Here is a 20553-nt window from a genome sequence, read left to right as displayed (position 1 = left end):
TGGTGTGGATTATCCCTTTAAAGGCCCAGTGCAGTCAACGTGATTTTCCTGTGTTTTATATATATTTGCACACTGAGATTGGAATAATACTGTGTAATTGTGAACATTTGGATAAAGCCCTTTTATTGTAAGAGCAGTTTGAAAAGACTGCCTGAAATTTCAGCCGTTTTGGTGGAATGGAGCTTTGGGCTTTCCATGGTGACATCATCATGTGGTAAGTTAATAGTCCAATAAGAAAGATAGTTCCAAACCTCTCTGCCAATAACAGCTAGTTTTCAGTTTTCCCCTCCCCACTCAGACCACTCCCAGATGGTCCTAGCATAATTCTTGCTTGAGAAATTGCTCTTTGCTAAGAAGCTAATTTTTTCTTCTTTTTGATCATTTTAACCAAAAACAAACACAGTAGCATTGTTGTCCAGAGATGATTTGATATTGAGGTAAAAAAATGGCTGCATTGGACCTTTAAAGGAAATGGTTATATTTAAGGTAAATCAATGATAAATGTAGAGACCAGATTTGTTTATAAATGACAACGTTCTTTTCTGCTGTCAGAGCTAACAAGCTTTAATTCGCCAGATAAATGGAGAATTCTGCCGCACGGGTGTCTTGAGTGCTCCTTTTGATCTTGCTCTGACGTCATAGCCACCAGCTTGCTTCAGAAAGGCCTCCAAAATTAGCCTTGTATTGTCTGGATTCCCTGAGAGGGGAACTAACTAGCTCTCTGATCGAATGAAAACACATCTCAGAGGAGGTTTCAGGGAGTTTAGCTAGAAGGAGATCTATAAAACTGGTACTTTAGCAATAAGAAGTTGTCGTGAATAGATTGATAAAAAATGAAACAGATACAGTGATATATAATTTGAATAAGAGGTATAATATGTCAAAGGAGGTAAACAATAGTAAGGAGTACAGTATGTGCCTTACAGCAAATGAGCATAATAGGAGGCAAATAAATAAACACTGTAAGAGAGGAGATGCAGTAGGGGGAGTTCATTTTCACACGGTGCACAGTGCTCAAGCCTTGGTTGCAGTATGGGGAACAGGGGCCGGGACAGTGTGTTTCAGTTCATTAACAACAAGCTGAGAGAGAGGGTCTCTGGCCCTGGTTATATGCAGTCCCCTGGCCATGTTCATTTCTCCTCTCTCTCAACTCATAGCTGAACCCATTTGGCCCTTATCTCCTTGACCTTCTGGCAATAATTAGAGCAGTGACAGCCACAGTCCTGCTACCACATCTAGAGCCTCTCCTCTGAGACCTGGACCCTGGAGTCCTGAGGGCCCAGTTCACACCCAGGCCCCATGCCAAAGGGCTGGCCACGACCCATAGTCCCAGCCTCATCCTAACAAGCAGATGGGCATAAAGGGCCCTTTGGTTGCTCTGTTTAGAATACACTCAATCCTTTGGATTAGAGAGTGTTCTGGCCGTCACACCTCGATGATGTTCACAGATGGCGCCCGGTTGTTGTTGTTGTTGTTCTTGGGGAACTGGAGGGGAAGAAGGGAAACAGCAGTGATGAAAAAGATGAAGGCCAGTCTCTAAACCTGGAATAAAGTATAATTCTGCTAGTGTATGAGCATGGAGCGCCTGGACAGAATGGGAGGGTTATGATGCTTTCTCTCTGGAAGGGAGATGGGGTATTTTGATCATTTTAGTGTCAATTGGTTTAGTTGGCAGAGGGCATTAGCCAGTTGTTGAGGGAGATGGAGAGGAGCGAATGGACATGGGACAATCATGCCAGCGTATGGGCTGTCTATGCATTGATTTGAAAGGCTTTGGATTTATAGCATTGTTATAATTTATGGCCTGGAGATGCATGTTTTGCATTTTAACAGTTTATTTTTTGGATGAAGTGCTGTCATAAATGCTAGTAAATCAATGCATATTCTGTTATGTGGTGGGCGTAGCTCTAATGGTGTTATGGGAGTGTTAACTGCTGGTGAAAGTGGACCTTTTTTAAGTCGCTGGGACGATTCACCTGCCCGGTGACGGTGGGGACTCAGTGGGGAGGAGAAGGGGTTATACCTTACTGCGCAACAGCCCCCCCGTCGGGTGCTCTGGAGTACTGCACTCTGATGAGGTCTTGGCTTTGTCCTTGTTGGTGTTAGGCTCGTTGTCTTTGATGATGTCATACTGACGGCAGAAGAGAGCGATCACACCTGACAGAGAGAGGAGAAAAGGGCATACACATAAAGATCGTAAATAACAACCACATTACCGCAGTGAAAAGCAGACGGAAATCATTTAGCATGGACAAATTACATCAAGTTGTGGACCATATTTGTTTAAAAATACCTTTTATTTTTTTCTACATTCATGAGGGTGTGTGTGTGGTAGGGTTGCAAAATTCCAGTAACTTTTCCCAAAATACCATGTTTTCAAGAAATCCTGGTTGGAAGTTCCCGGAATCAGAAGGGAATAAGCAGGAAATCCAGATTCCTGCAACCAGGATTTCTGGAATACCTGGGAATTTGGCGAAATTTACTGGAATTTTGTAACCCTAGTGTGTGGGTAGCACTCTGACCTTTTGAAACATTCCACCCCTCACCTGCCCACATGATCAGCACCACCACGATAATGATGAACTCCCCTGCCCTCAGCTGAGCTCCCACTTCCTCCATGGTCACCTCGTCTGGAGTGTCAAATACAGCAGCACAATCAGTTCATCACCATGGCAACATTATCATCAGAGTTATTATTGGTAACTGGCAGCTTATTAAACCCAGGTTCTCCTGACAGGTCAGTCTAATGATGGGGGAGTGTTGGGGTGAAAGCCGTCATCTGCTAAGTGAATATGCCGGGCAGAACTTCAGTCCAGTAGACCTCGTCTCTACAACAGGAGGTTGGTGGCACCTTAATTGGGGAGAACGAGCTCGTGTTAATGACTGGAATCAGTGGAATGGTATCAAATACACCAAATGCATGCTTTCAAGGTGTTTGGTGCCATTCCATTTGCTCCGTTCGGGCAATTAATGTGAGCCGTTCTCCCCTCAGCAGCCTCCACTGGTCTCTACTGTAATTATACATAATCAGGAGTAGGTCTGCTCTGTGTCAGCTGGATAGAACCATTAGCTCCTGACACCCCCTATTGTGTAGACTGATCTCTCTATTCTTCTTCAGTCCCAGGATGGCGCCACTCACCACTGTCTTTCTGTCAGCTAGCACTGCTTTAAACAGGCCACGTTTTTCATGATTCCAGGTGATTCTGACTCAACCCTAACAACTTGTGCACAGCCTCCACAATTATCTCCTCATTGAAGAGCGCTGCTATGTGGGAACCGCACAGCACAATGCCTCAATTTGCCCACTTTCTGAGAGAGGCTGATGGTGTCAAAGTATTCAGTAGAAGCTGGGCATGAAGAGAATACATAAGCCTGAGACAGGGTCAGTGGGGATCCCCACTCTGAAGGGGTTGGAGAGAGAGAGTTAATCACAGCAGCCACGATCGATTGAGTTGGGCCTAAATAGAACTCAATAATCATTATTATAGTCCTAAGGGCCAAAAAAGATCAGAGAAGTGTGTGTTTGTGTGTGTTCAATGTCCACTCATACAAAGCAACATGTTTATGAATTCAGTAGAGAGCTGGCTAAAGTTCAGCACACAAGTGCCCCCCATTTAAAGACCAAACAGAAGTAGGCAGAGACACTGAAATTCTAATGTACCTGGGTAGCTTCACCACGCTCCAGCAGGTTCTCCCAATGACTGATTCAGACAATCGATGAGTCTATGTACCTTGACATTAACCAATCCAAGCTGGAAAGCCAGGGGCTCCTGACATCGCTGCCAGATGGCCTCCATATAGCTAATATAGGTCAGTTCTAATGTCAAAGACTGTCTCCAATCCTAGAGTCAGGTTGAGTCCTCTGCAGGGAGAGGTGGGGCTGTACTGTTTGTAGAGGAGGAAGTTTGCAGGTAGGAGCATTCAGGGACATGGTAAACTGTATGCTGTATAGCTGCAGGATTATATGAGTAAAGACATAGTCTTGGAGTGTAATACACCTGTTTTACTGCAGCACAGTTTTGCAGACATCCAGGAGGGAGTTGTCCCGCTGGTCTAGCTAGAAAACCTCCATCATCAAGAGTCTTGGTCACAGACCAAATGCTGGTTCTATAGCTATGGTCTTGGGTGACAAACACATACAGTGCATTTGAAAAGTATTCAGACCTCTTCACTTTTTCCACATTTTGTTACGTTACAGCCTCGTTCTAAAATGGATTAAATAAATGTTTTACCTCATCAATCTACACACAATACCCCATAATGACAAATCGAAAAAGAAAAAAACACCCTTTCCTGTGAAACTCGAAATTGAGCTCAGGTGCATTTTGTTTCCATTGATAAGGTCCCTCAGTTGACAGTGCATGTCAGAGCAAAAACCAACTTATGAGGTCAAAGGATTTGTCCATAGAACTCCGACACAGGATTGTGTCGAGGCACAGATCTTGGGAAGGGTACCAAAACATTTCTGCAGCATTGAAAGGTGGCCTCCATAATTCTTAAATGGAAGAAGTTTGGAACCACCAAGACCCTTCCTAGAGCTGGTCGCCCGGCCAAACTGAGCCGGGCGACCAGTGACCATTGGGTTCTTGGCCTTGATCAGGGAGGTGGCCAAGAACCCGATGGTCACTCTGACAGAGCTCCAGAGTTCCTCTAGGAGAACCTTCCAGAAGGACAACCACCTCTGCAGCACTCCACCAATCAGGCCTTTATGGTAGAGTGGCCAGATGGAAACCACCCTTCAGTAAAAGGCACATGACAGCCCACTTGGAGGTTGCCAAAAGGCACCTAAAGGACTCTAAGACCATGTGAAACAAGATTCTCTGGTCTGATGAAACCAGAATTGAACTCTTTGGCCTGAATGCCAATCATCACGTCTGGAGGAAACTTGGCACCATCCCTATGGTGAAGCATGGTGGTGGCAGCATCATGCTGTGGGGATGTTTTTCAGCGACAGGGACTGGGAGACTAGTCAGGATCAAGGAAAAGATGAATGGTGCAAAGTACAGAGATCCTTGATGAAAACCTGCTCCAGAGTGTTCGGGACCTCAGACAGGGGCGAAGGGTCACCTTCCAACAGGACAACAACCCTAAGCACACAGCCAAGACAACGCAGGAGTGGCTTCGGGATAAGTCTCAATGTCCTTGAGTGGCCCAGCCAGAGCCCAGACTTGAACTAGATCGAACATCTCTGGAGAGACCTGTGTAGCGACGCTCCCCATCCAACCTGACTGAGCTTGAGAGGATCTACAGAGAAGAATGTGAGAAACTCCCCAAATACAGGTGTGCCAAGCTTGTAGCATCATACCAAAGAAGACTTGAGTCTGTCATCGCTGCCAAGGGCGCTTCAACAAAGTACTGAGTAAAGGGTCTGAATACTTGATATTTCAGTATAAAAAAAAATATATATATATATTTAAATCTAAATAACGTTTTTATGTTTTTTTCAGTGACAGAACACTGAGCCAATCATGGCGCAACTAGAGAACATTAACAACCGCTCCGTATTTTCCGCTGGCTGCCCCACCACCACAGAAAGCTCTGAGCTAGGTTGAAACACGTGCATTTTGGAGCTGCCTTACTCAAGAAAAGGAAAAACAGGTCATATTTGTGTGGCTTTATTAACTCAAATATTATTTAATTTTTTTACATTGTTTGCAAACTGATATGTGACACGTATTAATGCCAAAATAATATGCAAAACAGGCAAAAATAAGTAAATGAATGTCCACTTTTTGTTTTGTTCTGTTTAGATTAACAAGTCGGGCTTTGCCCTGAATGACGGGTTGCCACTGCCTGCGCCAAAACTCTGGTATTTTTCATCCTATAGCTTGTTCGTCATCTTCTTTTCTCATCCTCTCATGTCTCTCTGCAGCGGACATACGGTGCCTTCAGAAAGAATTCACACCCCTTTACTTTTTCAACAGTTTGTGGTTTTAAATGGATTAAATTGAGATTTTCTGTCACTGGCCAAAACAAAGTAACCCATATTGTTAAAGTGGAATTATGTTTGTGAAAATTTGGACAAATTAATTGATTATGAAAAGCTGAAATGTCTTGAGTCTATAAGTATTTAACCCTTTTATGGCAAGCCAAAATATATTCAAGTGAAAAAATGTGCTTAAAAAGTCACATAATAAGTTGCATGGACTCACTTTGTGTGCTATAACAGTGTTTAACATGATTTTTGAATGACTTCCTCTTCTCTACACCCCACACATACAATTATCTGTAAGGTCCCACAGTCGAGCAGTGAATTTCAAACACAGATTCAACCACAAAGACCAGGGAGGTTTTCCGATGCCTCGCAAAGAAGAGCACCTATTGGAAGGTAGATAAAAAATTTAAAAAGCAGACATTGAATATCCCTTTGAGCATGGTGAACTTATTAATTACACTTTGGATGGTGTACCAATACACCCAGTCACTACAAAGATACAGGCGTCCTTTCTAACTAATTTGCCAGAGAAGGAAACCGCTCAGGGATTTCACCATGAGGCCAATGGAGACTTTAAAACAGTTAGAAAGTTTAATGGCTGTGATAGGAGAAAACTGAGGATGAATCAACAACATTGTAGCTACTCCACAATACTAACCTAATTGACAGAGTGAAAATATTCCAAAACTGTTTGCAACAAGGCACTAAACTAATACTGCAAAAAATGTGGCAATGGATTTCACTTTTTGTCCTGAATTCAAAATGTTATGTTTGGGACAAATCCAATACATCACATTACTGAGTACCACTCTTCATATTTTCATGCATAGCTTTGGTTGCATCATGTTATGGGTATGCTTGTAATCGTTAAGGACCATGGAGATTTTCCAGATAAACATTTTTACAGAATGGAGCTAAACACAGGCAAAATCCTACAGGAAAACCTGCTTTAGTCTGCTTTCCACCAGACACTGGGATATGAATTCACCTTTCAGAAGGACAATAACCTAAAACACAAGGCCAAATCTACACTGGAGTTGCTTACCAAGAAGGCAGTGAATGCTCCTGAGTAGCTGAGTTACGGTTTTGACATCAATCTACTTGAAAATCTATGGCAAGACTTGAAAATGGTTGTCTAGCAATGATCAACATCCAATTTGGCAGAGATTGAAGAATTTGGAAAAGAATAATGGGCAAATGTTGCACAATCCAGGTGTGGAAAGCTCTTAGAGGTTTACCCAGAAAGACTCCCAGCTGTAATCTCTGCCAAAGGTGCTTCTACAAAGTATTGACTCAGGGGTGTGAATACTTATGTCAAATAGTTATTTCTATATTTAATTTTGAATAAATTAGCTAAAATGTATAAAAACGTGTTTTCACTTCGTCATTATGGGGTATTGTGTGTAGTCAAGGGGTGTGAATACGCTTTTGAGAAAGATAATTACAAAACATATAATTTTATTCAGTAAATATATTTATTCGTTTCTTCATTTTGATAAGAGTTAAATGTAATGAATTGAAGGTTATTTGTAGCTGTAAAAATCGAAATGTACCGATTTTAAGGTTCTGTCATTATATTTAGGGTGGGGTTGTGTGAAATTCTTGTGAAAAAAATGGGGTCCCGAGAAATTATTGCAGGAAAAATGGGGTGCCCATTGAAAAAGTTTGAATACCACTGATGTAGAGGGATAGAGAGGGATATGGAGGCTGCATCATTATGCGACCGGCGCTGAGTCATGCCTTAATACTGTAGCCATTTATCACAGTGGCTGCCTGGCTGTACACAAGGAAACAAACACTTCTCTGAGACCCGCACATTTATCTCACCTCAGCCCAGCCATCACTCACACACTAACACCACTTTCGCTGCACAGGTTCTCGTCTCATCTCATCCACCTATAGGGATCTAGCTCTGGGTTGGTCTGAGCCTAGGGACTGTAGGTCTGTATGTGTCTGATGAGGCTGTTTGTAGCATTCTGTATCCCTTTGTGCTAGTTTCTCCTAGCTGAGATTCCTGACAATATCCCAACTAAATTACCTGGGATTAGTGTGTGTGCCCAAAGAGCCTTTGCTACTGTGACTGTGAAATGTTCCCAGAACCACAAGCCCCCTGCCTCTGCTTCCTGTGAGTGTCTGTGAGGAGTCAGTGAGTGAAGGAGCCAGGGTGTGAGTGTCTGTGAGGAGTCAGTGAGTGAAGGAGCAAGGCTGTGAGTGTCTGTGAGGAGTCTGTGAGTGAAGGAGCCAGGGTGTGAGTGTCTGTGAGGAGTCAGTGAGTGAAGGAGCAAGGCTGTGAGTGTCTGTGAGGAGTCAGTGAGTGAAGGAGTCAGTGAGTGAAGGAGCCAGGGTGTGAGTGTCTGTGAGGAGTCTGTGAGTGAAGGAGCCAGGGTGGGAGTGTCTGTGAGTGAAGGAGTCAGGCTGTGAGTGTCTGTGAGGAGTAAAGGAGCGAGGGGGTGAGGGAAGGGTGCGAGCCAAAAGCACATCGATTTGCATCACGCTGCCCTGAATATCTCATCACCACTTTGACAAATGCATTACCCTTACTGTAGATAGAGTACAGGGCAGGCCCGGGGGGCAGTTGGGGGTGAATGCATAGAGGCACATCAATATACCACAAACTATACCCTGAAGGTGTTATATTCATAAATTGTTGTAAGAGCGCTTGATGTTTAAGAGCATTCTGTTGTGAAACTTAATTTCACGCTTTGTGTCCCCATTGATTTGTATTGGCCTTTATGGAATCAGTCAAAAGTTGTCAACAGTCCAACTGCAAGCCTTACTCTCTGCATTGTATGTGGACATACTGCTGTGCACAGGGTTTCCTCTGCCTTTTTTGGCACTGTACCTGTATTACAGCAAGGTACGGGAACCTGGAGAAGTGCTTCGAACTTTGTTTTCTCCATAGATACTTTATGTATTAGCTTCAGTCTTATCCTAAAGTTGTGTGTGAGATTCTAGAGTTGTTTACCTTTACTCTTCGAGGCCTGTGTCTCAGACTCCTTGGGCGTGCGGAAGCGCAGGGGTTCGCTGTGCTGACTCATGGGCCCACTCATGCTGATGGACTGCACGTGCACAATGTAGTCGGTCTCCTCCTCCAAGTCCCATAATGCACAGGATCGGGTGGTGGTGTTCACTTCCTGGATGAAGCGCAGCATGCGCACGTCCTTCTTCTGTTGGCACATCATCACAGAGGTGCGTTTAGTGAGCAGTGTAACACAAAACTATTCACTGATGTTGAGTAGAAGTCTCACACACAGCATTGAGCCCTGGTGAACTTCAATCCCAGTTATCACATACTGTACAGTAATAGTAGACAGAAATAGACTGTGTGGAGAGAGGGAGCAGCAGTCAGGAGATGGGCAGAACCGGGGCTCTTAGCTGGGCCTCTGGGACCAGGAAATCATCTGCTGATTGGCTAGAATGGAGCCTAACCATTGTGCAGGGTAGAGTGACTGTGTGCAAGTGGGAAATGTTATTGCTTTCCCTCTTTACACAGCTGCCATCTTCCACTGCTGTTGTCGAAGAGACAGGCACCCTGACGGGATCGTCCTGGCAACACAGCGTCCCGTGACACAACGGTTCCGCAAAACAAGCCGCTGGCCAGCAACGCAGGGACGCAATGGAGAGACGGTGAGTAGGGATTGGTGGCAGATACTATTTGATCTCCTATTGGCGAGAGTGTGAGTGTTTGTGTGTGCGGGTGGGTCTCCTCCCCCGCACTGCGCTCCCTCTCGCTCTCACCTGCTGTGTGATGGCAAAGCCGATGACAAGGTCCCCCTCGGGGATGTCCCATGTCACCACGGCAGAGTTGGACTTCAGAGCCTTGATGGTCACATTGACAGGAGCCGCCAAACTGTCTGCAAACACAGACAGGGAGAGAGAGAGAAAAGATACACATGAAGCAAATTAAGTTTACTGTCTAGTGGGTACTGGGTAGGATACAGTAGGTACGGTAATGGGTACATGTATTATTTACATGGATTCAATATAGTACTTCAAACAGTCCCTACAATCACAGAGCGGTTAATAAGCTACTCCACAGGAGAGCTTGGCTATTCTAGACAGTATGATCTACAGATTGGCCATCAGACTGTGGAGTCTGGTGCTTACTACAAACGGAGGCCTCTGATCACTGCAACCCCCCACAGCTGGTTTCACTGTTCACTGTTACTCACCCAGGAAGAGCTGTGGCCTGATTCAGTATTCACATCCATTCAGCATAATTAGGACTCATAAGAAATACAAGTGCAATCAAATCTAGAGTGGAGCGGTTTGTAGGGGTTGAATTTTAAATGGCCCCGCAATTAAGGGTTGAATTTTGAATAGGTTCACATTTAGAGTCAGTTGAATATTCAGTGAAATTACACTCAACTCAAAATAATGTACATGTACACTGAGTGTACAAAACATTAGGAACACCTTCCTAACGTTTAGTTGCACCCCTTTTTGCCCTCAGAACATCCTCAATTCATCGGGGCATGGACTCTACAAGGTGTCGAAAGCATTCCACAGGGATGCTAGCCCATGTGGACTCCAATACTTCCCACAGTTGTGTCAAGTTGGCTGGATGTCCTTTGGGTGGACCATTCTTGATACACACGGGAAACTGTTGAGCGTGAAAAACCCAGCAGCTTTGCAGTTCTTGACACACTCAAACTGATGTGCCTGACACCTACTACCATACCCCGTTCAAAGGCACTTAAATATTTTGTCTTGCCCATTCATCCTCTGAATGGCACACATACACAATCTCATGCCTCAAGGCTTAAAAATCCTTCTTTAACCTGTCTCCTCCCTTTCATCTAAACTAATTAAAGTGGATTTAACAAGTGACATCAATAGGGGATCATAGCTTTCACCTGGATTCACCTGGTCAGTCTATGTCATGGAAAGAGCAGGTGTTCTTAATGTTTTGTACACTCCAGTGTATATAGAGTTGGATTACTTTTTATTATTCAGTGTAATGATATGTTGTGCGTGCTGCAAACCATTGACAGTTTAATCAGGGCTTGTGCTACATCACTTCAAAGTAATGATTTGTTGCTGTGCAATACATTTACAGTTTTGTGTGCGTGCATGCTAGTTGTGTGTGTGTGTGTGTGTGTGTGTGTGTGTGTGTGTGTGTGTGTACTGTATTCAGATGTTTACACCTGGCAGCATACTTAATCGAATAAGTGAGCATATGACGCTGTGATTACAAATGAATGAGAGATCCAAACTCTGCTGGAGCAGGGACATGCCAACTGTTCTTCAATGACACTTTCAATTCATACATTCCAGATAGTGAATGGGAGAATCATTATCAGGGCTTACCTGAATGATCAGAGGGCTTTGGTGGTGATGACTCATGTGATGGGGGAGTGTCTGCAGAGTAAATGAACATGCAATCTTCCATGTTCCTTCACTGTCAGAGGGAGGGCGCCCTGTCTCTTAGCCCCTCCGTGTCACATGTACACTTCAGTATGGTAAACAGTCTGAGACATTGAGGATTGATGGGTTTGTGTGATGAGACACAGGAGGGACGGGAACAGATAAATGAGAGTGGACACTCATAATCATGTTACGTTATTCCGACACATAAATCTATTTAGTGCTGCAGATGTATTCAGATGAGTTATTGAGCGTGTTAGCGCTCACTCTTGTTTTTAGCTAGGCAGTGTAAATCATGGCCTAGTAATTGGGGGATGTACTCCTTGGCGGACGGTGGCCAAGACAGGAAACTCTCATACATCCCCATGACGTGAAGTGTGAGTCAGGACTAATGAAACAGCAGACAGATGTCTCCATAAACTCTCTCACTCACACACCGCCAGGACCACAGGATGAGAGATGGGGATGACTTTGACTCAGAACTCTGTGTGTGTGTGTGTGTGTGTGTGTGTGTGTGTGTGTGTGTGTGTGTGTGTGTGTGTGTGTGTGTGTGTGTGTGTGTGTGTGTGTGTGTGTGTGTGTGTGTGTGTGTGTGTGTGTGTGTGTGTGTGTGTGTGAGGGAGCAGATACCAGCATGTCTTTGTTAGCGGAGTCATCAGAGGGACAGGAGGTAGTGTGTGGCGTGCTGGGCCGTGTCATGAGGATGACAGTGTTCAGTGGGTGACAGCTCGGCAGTCTTTCAAGGAGAGAGGGGGTATATAAAGAGAGGCAGTATGTTTGCATGGGTGTCTGTGTGTGTTTGCTAGTAAACTAATTGTACAGTGCACATTAAATTAGATTTTGTCCAGCCTACAGACAACAAACAAATAAAACACTGAAACTGTTGGCTTGCAGTTTGCACGTACTATTTCCCCTCGCCATTTTAAGAGCCTTTACTAACTTGCAAGCACGCACACACAAACCCTGTCTTCTGCTTAGTCTTATTGTCACAGTACTCCAGCTGCCCTTGATCAATAAAGCCTATGATTATTTAATGAACGTTCTTCTCTGGCCTCCACAGGCCCTTCTCTCTCAACTCATACCAGCCCCCCCCCCCCCCCCCCCCCAGACCACCAAACCCTCTGACCTGGGAAAGACAGTAGTACTCCCCCCTCAACCTGTGAACTGTATATCTGTATAGCTGCTCTCTCTGAGTGTTGAACGCAGGCTGATGTCTGACTGAGTTGCTTTGCCTCTGCCTGATCTAAGACCCTGGTCTGGTCCTGCAGCATTTCATCCTTTCATGCCTCTGTGCTCATAGAGCACTTACTGCTCAGCAATCAAAGACACCCTTCTCATCTCATGGGTAAATATCCCACAGACAGACATATAGTCTGCATGCTGGCAGTAATGGCCCGAGGGGAGTAGAATATTAAAGTGGGCCAATACTGTGGTGCTTTTCTCTGGCATTAGCAATGAGAGACCATAAATAGACAAATGAAGTGAACCTTGGGTTGCTGTCTCTAAGCGATAGCCGACCCTGCTGGACAATAAATTAGCACATGTTCATTAACACGTCTTCGCCTGACGCTAACGAGCATGCTGGGGGAATCACAAGTGGCTTTTCAATACCCCCCCCCCAAACGTGTCATTGAGATTGCAAGGGCAACCACTTCTCCCTTTGTGCTTTCAGGTCATTCCTACTCTTCCTCAGGTTTACTGTACTGTGCAGTACACACACACACACACCACACACCACACCACACACACACACACACACACACACACACACACACACACACACACACACACACACACACACACACACACACACACACACACACACACACACACACACACACACACATACACACACACACACACACACACTATATTGCAGGCATATATTCATGTTGTCATTCTCACACCCACAGCAGTTAAAGAAACAGCAGTAAAGCCTAAAGGAGAGTTGGAACAATAGAGTTAATGTGTTTCATTTGGCATCTTAAACAGCTGTTGAAAAATGAATGTCTGCGTTAGGTGTACAGGGCGAGACTGGGAGCCATAACACGATGCCATGTTCAATTATGAATGCACTATCACCTGTTTCATTACAGCCTTTATCGAGCCTCAGTCTATTTTTCACTGCTTATTGTCCCTGGATGGACGCAGAGAAACAAAACATTTTCCTGTTCTCTTGGTCACTCTTTCTCTTCCTCTTTCCATCTTTCTTATAGTCTTTCTCTCTCTCTCTCTTTCCCTCTGCTTTCGTTCAGCCATTCTCTCTTTCATTCTCTAGCTGACTCTTTCAAATCTCTGAAACGCTCTCTCTCGTCATCTCTACCTGTCTCCGATCTATCTGGTTGTGTGGACATTCTCCAGTAGAGCCTCTCCTGACAGGTGGGCTGCAGACAGTCTCCTAGTCCTCCGGAGTGTAAACGGTGCTCCGGCTGACTGACACTTCTGTGGGAGCTGCTCACTGCCTCCTCCACTTCAGACAATAGAAGGAAAGAGTTCAGGCTTGGCACCCCCTATCCCTACCCCACCCCCTCATCATCTCTGCATCATCTCCCGCCAACACCTCCCTATCAATCCACAGCCTCTCCACTACAGCACGCTATGACTCACTTCATACTGTTAGCACGGTTTGTACTATGCACTCTCTGGTTTTGATTGGCAGAACAAGTACAGTATGGGTAGAGATACAGTCCAGGTTTACCCTACATTTATAGTTCTAGGGGCACAGAGGGGGTTGACATCTCCCATAAACAACAAAGTGTACTGGTTTCGCACTCAAAAAGATGTTGCATAAAGCTTACTTCATTATTCCATTCACTTGTATTATTTTTTACTGCATCAGGAATAGCGTACACAGACGTTTCGGCTTTACCGCCCTCCTCAGTGTGTAGGTACAGTTTTATTTTAATTCAAAACAGCATTTGTAGAGAACAACCGGTGAGCAGCAGGTGCTTCTAATCAGGGTTGCCACTCATCCCAACCAGGAGCTCATTAGGGCCTGGTTTAACATAGAAAATGTTACTGTCTATAGTTTACTGTGGAAATGTACAACCCAGAAAGCGAACCACTGGAGTGTGGCTTCCAGCCCCTTTCCCAAAGCCCCAGAGAACAGTGTGTGGGTGTGTGTGTCTTTTCCATGGCTTTTCACTCGCCATGCTCCATGATAAACATACCTCCAGGGCTTTCCTCTTTTGAGGAGACATTAGTTATTAACTTTTGACAAAATAATTCTCCAACCCGCTGGCCTAAAGAGCTGCAAAGATGCGAGCGCCGAAATAGCCTCTCACTTTCACTCTCTCACCCACTCACTCTCCCCCTCACTTGTGTAATTAAATGTAAAAAGCCAGAGTATGAAAATCAATGCTGCGTTGTGTAGTATCGCATCTGAGAATGCAGCTAATTCAAAAGCAAAGGAGCACAGGTGGCAGTGTTGATTATTTGACAAGCCGCCGTACTGCTCGTCTGTTAACTACAAATGAAATCTAGTTCCCATCCAAGTTCCTCGGGCCAGGAAACCAAGGTAATATCTACACAATCAATATCCCAGTAGAGCTGGGCACATTATACACACAGCACTTAAATATGATGGGGTTTTTCACTATTCTCCCCTTCTCCTTGTTTCACTGTCTTCTACTCACCCCTTTCTCTCCCTGTTACCTACTCCACTCTCTCGCTCTCTTTCTCTCATCATCTTTCTCTCCATCCCTGTTTTATTCTCTCTCCTCATCCCTCGTTTCCTGTCTGTTTCATTCTCTCTCTTTTTCTCATCCCTCTCTTCCGGTAGAGTGTTAGCCAGTCTGTTGAGAAGTGAAGCAGCTGGTGGGGTAATGCCTAGCTGCCTTCTTGGAAGGATGGCACTGGGAGGGAGATGGTGGAGAGAGAGAGAGAGGTCGGCATTGGCTCTCTATGGTGCTTTCTCTCCATCTCTCTCTCACTTTCCTTCTCTCAGTCTTTCTGCATTTTTCACTCACTTTTTTTTCTCTTTCACACTCTTGGTCTCCTTACTCCCTCTCTTGCCCACTGGGCACACACTGGTTGAATCAGTGTTGTTTCCACGTCTATTCCACATCTACTCCACGTTCAGCCAATGTGGAATAGACGTTGAATTCACGTCTGTGCCCAGTTGGTGTTTTCTCTTGCTCTGTGCCTCCTCTCTCTCTCTCTCTCTCTCTCTCTCTCTCTCTCTCTCTCTCTCTCTCTCTCTCTCTCTCTCTCTCTCTCTTTCTCTCTCTCTCTCTCTCTCTCTCTCTCTCTCTCTCTCTCTCTCTCTCTCTCTCTCTCTCTCTCTCTCTCTCTCTCTCTCTCTCTCTCCTGGTGAGCGTGACGGTTCCTCTCTGAGAGGCGCCTGTGGCGGTGAGAGGCAGGCTTCTATCCCTCCTGAATGTCACCAGGCCTGCAGCTCTTACACTGGATTTGGCCACAGCCCCAGGAGACAGTGTGTCTCATGCACACACGCGCCACGTCAGGAGGACTAGGGAGAATGAGAGTTTTAGATTGTGCAGCAGCAGAGTGGATTAGCACTGGGACTAGTGAAGCAAAGCTCTGGCAGAGAGGAGAGAGAGAGAGAGAGAGAGAGAGAGAGAGACTGGGCTACAGGTAAACTACTGGAGGCACACCTGTGTCTCCACAGCCAGTTCTAGCATAACTCACACCATTTGGGTTATCCCCTAGGATATTAACAGAGAGGAGAAAATAAAAACAGTATTTTTACGCTCTGGCGAGCTGCCAAGTGCTGTGTGTGTGTGTGTGTGTGTGTGTGTGTGTGTGTGTGTGTGTGTGTGTGTGTGTGTGTGTGTGTGTGTGTGTGTGTGCGTGCGTGTATATACACGCACACTCCTGTGTTAGGGCCAGGAACATATACAGCACCATAACAGTTTCTGGCGCAACCACCCCACCATTATCATATTGTACTCATGGGCTCTAAATGGCAGATTGGACCCCCACCGCCCAACAGCTTGGCCCCCCACCAATACCACCTGCCATCCTCCTCCCCACCTGCCACTCATGGTGTCAGAGCAGACTCCAGACTGCGTCAGAGACATGGCAGGGACACGTCAGTCTGTTGGCAGTGCCACCTCACAGGCCTGATGGCCAGGAGCTAGTCTCTCATTGTGTATTTATTACTTCTGTTATTATTTTTCAGACTATTTTTCTTTTTTTTTCTCTCTGCATTGTTGGTAAGTAAGCATTTCACTGTTAGTCTACACCTGTTGTTTCCTGAAGCACGTGATACATACGATTTAATTTGATTAATGTGTGTTCCCAATGACAGCAACAAGGCCCCTCAGACAAGCACATCCATTAATTTCCATGGATCTCAGCTCTCTGAGAGATCACAAGTGGAGTAGATATGGAGTATGACAAAAAGTGAGCAATTGACTATATCAATCACACATAGTCTGGTTGGAAAATAAGCTGCTAAGATGAGTTCCACTGTGAAAAGATGTTGAACAGATGCTGTTTGGTTGAGTTGTATTTCAGTCAACCTTACTCAACAGAAGCCAGCAGGAACGCAAACAAGGCTTAGTCCTTTGTCTTAATCTGTGCATTCTAGCGCTGTGAGTCATGTGCAGGAGCAGGCAACAGAGCAGCAGGAGCCCTGTGTGTATCTGGTCTAAGGCCCCTCTGTCTACAGTGTCTGAGTTCAGGCAAAACCAACCACACTCATTCTAAGGAGGTCTCTTTTGCTGCTGTTGGCTGGTGCTGCAGCACTTCTCATGCTCGCTGACATTTTGCCTTGTCTCTATTGTGTTTGAAAATACCATCAGCCTGTCATTAAGGCTGTTCTTTTTGAAATAACAGGGGGAACATGGCTTTATTAGTGTGTGTTAGTGCTGGTAATGGCTGTAATGTATGTGTGTGCTGAGCTGCAAGTGCCATTTTGAGAGTATTCTGTGCCTTCGTCTGTTCTCTCCTTTTGTCTACAGATCTACTGCCAAATAACTAATTGAATACTTCAATAATACAGCCAGCCAATGAATGAATACTATTAATCTGTTTCCACTCACACATAAACACACTGACACACAAACACACACACACATGCACGTAATACAAACCCATATGAGCATACACAAGCACACACTCCATTACTTATATCATAATGTTCTGCTTCCAAACACCCATTTCTCTTTGCCGTTCTGGTCGGAGCAGACCTCATACATGTGGTAAGTGGAAGATATCCAGCCTCTGCTGTGTAACCCCATGCATGTTCTGTTTCCTGCTCCATTGGTTGTGTCTGTCTGCGGGGTAAACTATCTAAATCCAAACAGACTGTTCTTTTGAAATTGGGATGATTCATCCAACAATAAGTGGCTGGCCTACATAACAACCAGGCCTTTAGAGAAAGCACTTAAGCCAGATGACATCCAAAACAGGTAGCTGTGGGCTGTATTTGTTATCACGTATTATTTCAAAAGATTCACAGAATCTAACAGATGAAAAATGTCTATTTAGCATAAAGGAGAACAACGGTAGACTAAAGTGAAGAAAGAAAAGGTGGCATCAAGGAAATACTGTTGTTCCATGAATACAGACCTTCAGGAACCACAGTGTATGTCCCCATAGTTTGTTTAACATACTGTAAAATGATGTGTTTTTCTGATGAAACCACCTCCCAGTAAATATTCCACAAAGAGCTTTTGAGCAAGCTAGCGATTTGGCAGTAGACTGGAGTTGATAAGTCTGTTTAACGACCTTTGGCTCCTCTGTCTGGTTGCTGTAACTCCTATGGGTGGGATGGTGTGATGACTTGACACTTGACAGTTAATATACTGCTGCTACTGAGAATCTGTGGCAGGGTTGGGGAGTGGCAGGACTCCTCTGGCTGGCCAGCGTTAGAACCCTCATAGTGGGAGTGTAATAGTCATGCTGTGTTTTACAGTAAAAACAAAACAAGGCTTTTTAGAATAGTTACTCATTTCATCAGAACTTGAAAGGGTCTCCAAGGTTACGCTGGGCTTTTCTATTGGTTACTGTTTAACTACTTGATTGATTGGTTGATTTGATGGGTTGACTGACTGATTTATTGTGTTTCATGGCGAGTCTGTCGAGGAGCAGGGACTGGCTGGTGGAATGTACCACCTCGTTAAGATGGTGTTGAAGGTCATTTACATTTTAAATGGAAACATTAGCTTTACATTCCTCGTCCAGGGTGACAGATACTTCATGACTCACCATAAACAGAAACGCATTAAAGGACGTCACAAATGTAAAGTTTACAGCGTGTTAACACACACCCACACGCTTCTGTCAATCTATCCATCCTACTCAGGACCAAGCTGCGCTCCTCTGATCACTTGTCATGCTTTCCTTTGTTTCTGTGTTCTCTATGTTGGCTTTCTGAAGATTTTTCAGAAGTAACACATTCTTAAGAGTATCTTAGACAAGTGCAATGTCTACTTCAATCAAATATCCATCCACAAGTGCCCTTGACTCTCTCCAGTCAACACTTCTACTAAGGAGATGGAAGAGGAAGAGGTTTAATGGTCTCTCTGATTGTCTGAGTGTTCTTCAACCTGGTCCTGGACAACCACAGGGTGTTAGTACTGGGCTGGAACAAAAGCCTGCACACACTGTATATCCCTAGGCCCAGTGGATTGACGAACACCATTAGATCCACGATCTGGCTGCATTGATACAGTATGTGTGTTAGCTCTCTAGTACAGTACTGTCTAGTGAGATGACATCATACACTAGGTATATGTTGCTGTGGCTATAAGGAGATTGATGTAGATGGAGGAGGGATTAGAAGAACATTCTCTCTGCACTGCCAGCAGGACTGGCTCATTAATCAATGTTTTATTCAATCGCCCTCGCACAATCAGAATGTATGAAACAATTATGAGCCCACAGAACCCATATGTGCACCCCACTTTCGGCGAAACGTGATTTGCTGACACGGTAAGGGTGTGTGTTGCCTACGTGCAAGTGTGCATGCATGTGTGTCTGTGTCTAGACTATGTCTAAGGCTGTGTCTAGACGTGACAGTTCATGCAGCTTTAGAATTCTGATCATAGCGTTCTGTTCATGGAATTCCGAACGTGTCATGCATCTACACCTACAGAAATGTGTCTACCGTGTCCACAGTGTGTCCAGATTCCCCATTCCCGCGCTATATTTAAATGCCAGTAAACATTTTACAAATGGTGGAATAGGCAAAATATGATAACACCACAACAACTGATGGCTGTAGCTAACAGGCCAGCTAATCGCTGTAGCTAGCACTCAATGCTAAAGGGATTGCAAACAGGTTAGCATAACTCTAGTATTTTTCTAAATATTAGCTAGCTGGCTACCATTTGTGAGGCCAGCAAACACGTTCTTCACATGCTAGGAGCGTATTTCCTCCAACGTTATAATGAAAAGTTGCCTCTCGGTCTCAAAACACATGTTTTCTGGAGACATGTGGGAGGACTGTTGATGACATTGCCCCCTGGTCAGCCAGATCGGAACACAGTCAGACCACAAAGCGTTTTTTGTATTCTGATAGCAGATGTCACATGTAGGTGTCAAGTGTAGACACGTCCTAAGTGTCTGTGTGTATTTATTTATGAGCGAGGGAGAGAGAGAGATGGAGAGAGAGAGATGCAATCCAGCTGAAATGTAAACACTGTAGAGGAGGTGGATTCTGATTGCAGTAGTGTGTCAGTGTGGTGTGCAGCGCTCCATCACGCTGAGCAGTGAAAGCTACAGCACTCAAGTGTTTAGGGAACGTACATTACGGGGTGATAGATTCCGCTGGGGTTCTCTTCAGTCTATTCCCAGGGTTCACTCTCACCTCACGCATAGATCATTCAGCAGCCTTCCGAGGAACAATTTGAAATGGTTGTTTTCCTCCTCAAATGTTACAGCAAGCTGTGCCAATAGTACATTCACTGTAATGCCATGATCCTAATGGATATTAGTTTGGTCCCTGCTGTATAGATATCACATATTACTTTGAAAATGTGTGTAGAAGAAATACATATTTGTTATCCTCCATCATTCTGTGATAACAGTTAATTACAGATTTTTAAGTAAAACATAAATAAATAAAAAACATTAAAGCTATTTCATTTTCAGAGACATTGGGGTTGTACCTGTACCATGTACTACTTAATTAAATGCAAAGGTCAGCTTTACTTGGAACACACACACATCTATAAACCTGTTTTGGGTAAGTCAGTTTAACGTCATATCAGTCTAAATCTTATGAATGTAAGCACTTAACAACTGCTTGGATCAAAGGCTAGTGTTATTCTTGCTGATACGGT

At 44.6% G+C, this 20553-nt stretch overlaps 1 protein-coding gene across 1 annotated transcript in view; it reads right to left on the bottom strand.

Annotated features, from left to right (window-relative positions):
- Positions 1-1235: 1235 nt before the first annotated feature.
- The window catches only part of LOC120023316 (fibronectin type III domain-containing protein 5-like), a 28176-nt gene continuing 8858 nt past the window's right edge, over positions 1236-20553 (bottom strand). Inside the window, exons 2-7 of the mRNA XM_038967336.1 lie at positions 9674-9789; positions 8901-9102; positions 2547-2630; positions 2024-2157; positions 1432-1485; positions 1236-1340 (exon numbers count right to left, since the gene is read on the bottom strand). Of these exons, the coding sequence (XP_038823264.1) occupies positions 1236-1340; positions 1432-1485; positions 2024-2157; positions 2547-2630; positions 8901-9102; positions 9674-9789 (695 nt within the window). The remainder of the gene's footprint in view (positions 1341-1431; positions 1486-2023; positions 2158-2546; positions 2631-8900; positions 9103-9673; positions 9790-20553) is intronic.

The sequence above is a fragment of the Salvelinus namaycush genome, chromosome 28, assembly GCF_016432855.1.
Source record: "Salvelinus namaycush isolate Seneca chromosome 28, SaNama_1.0, whole genome shotgun sequence".
Taxonomy (NCBI): domain Eukaryota; kingdom Metazoa; phylum Chordata; class Actinopteri; order Salmoniformes; family Salmonidae; genus Salvelinus; species Salvelinus namaycush.
This window is presented reverse-complemented; position numbering and strand designations above follow the sequence as displayed.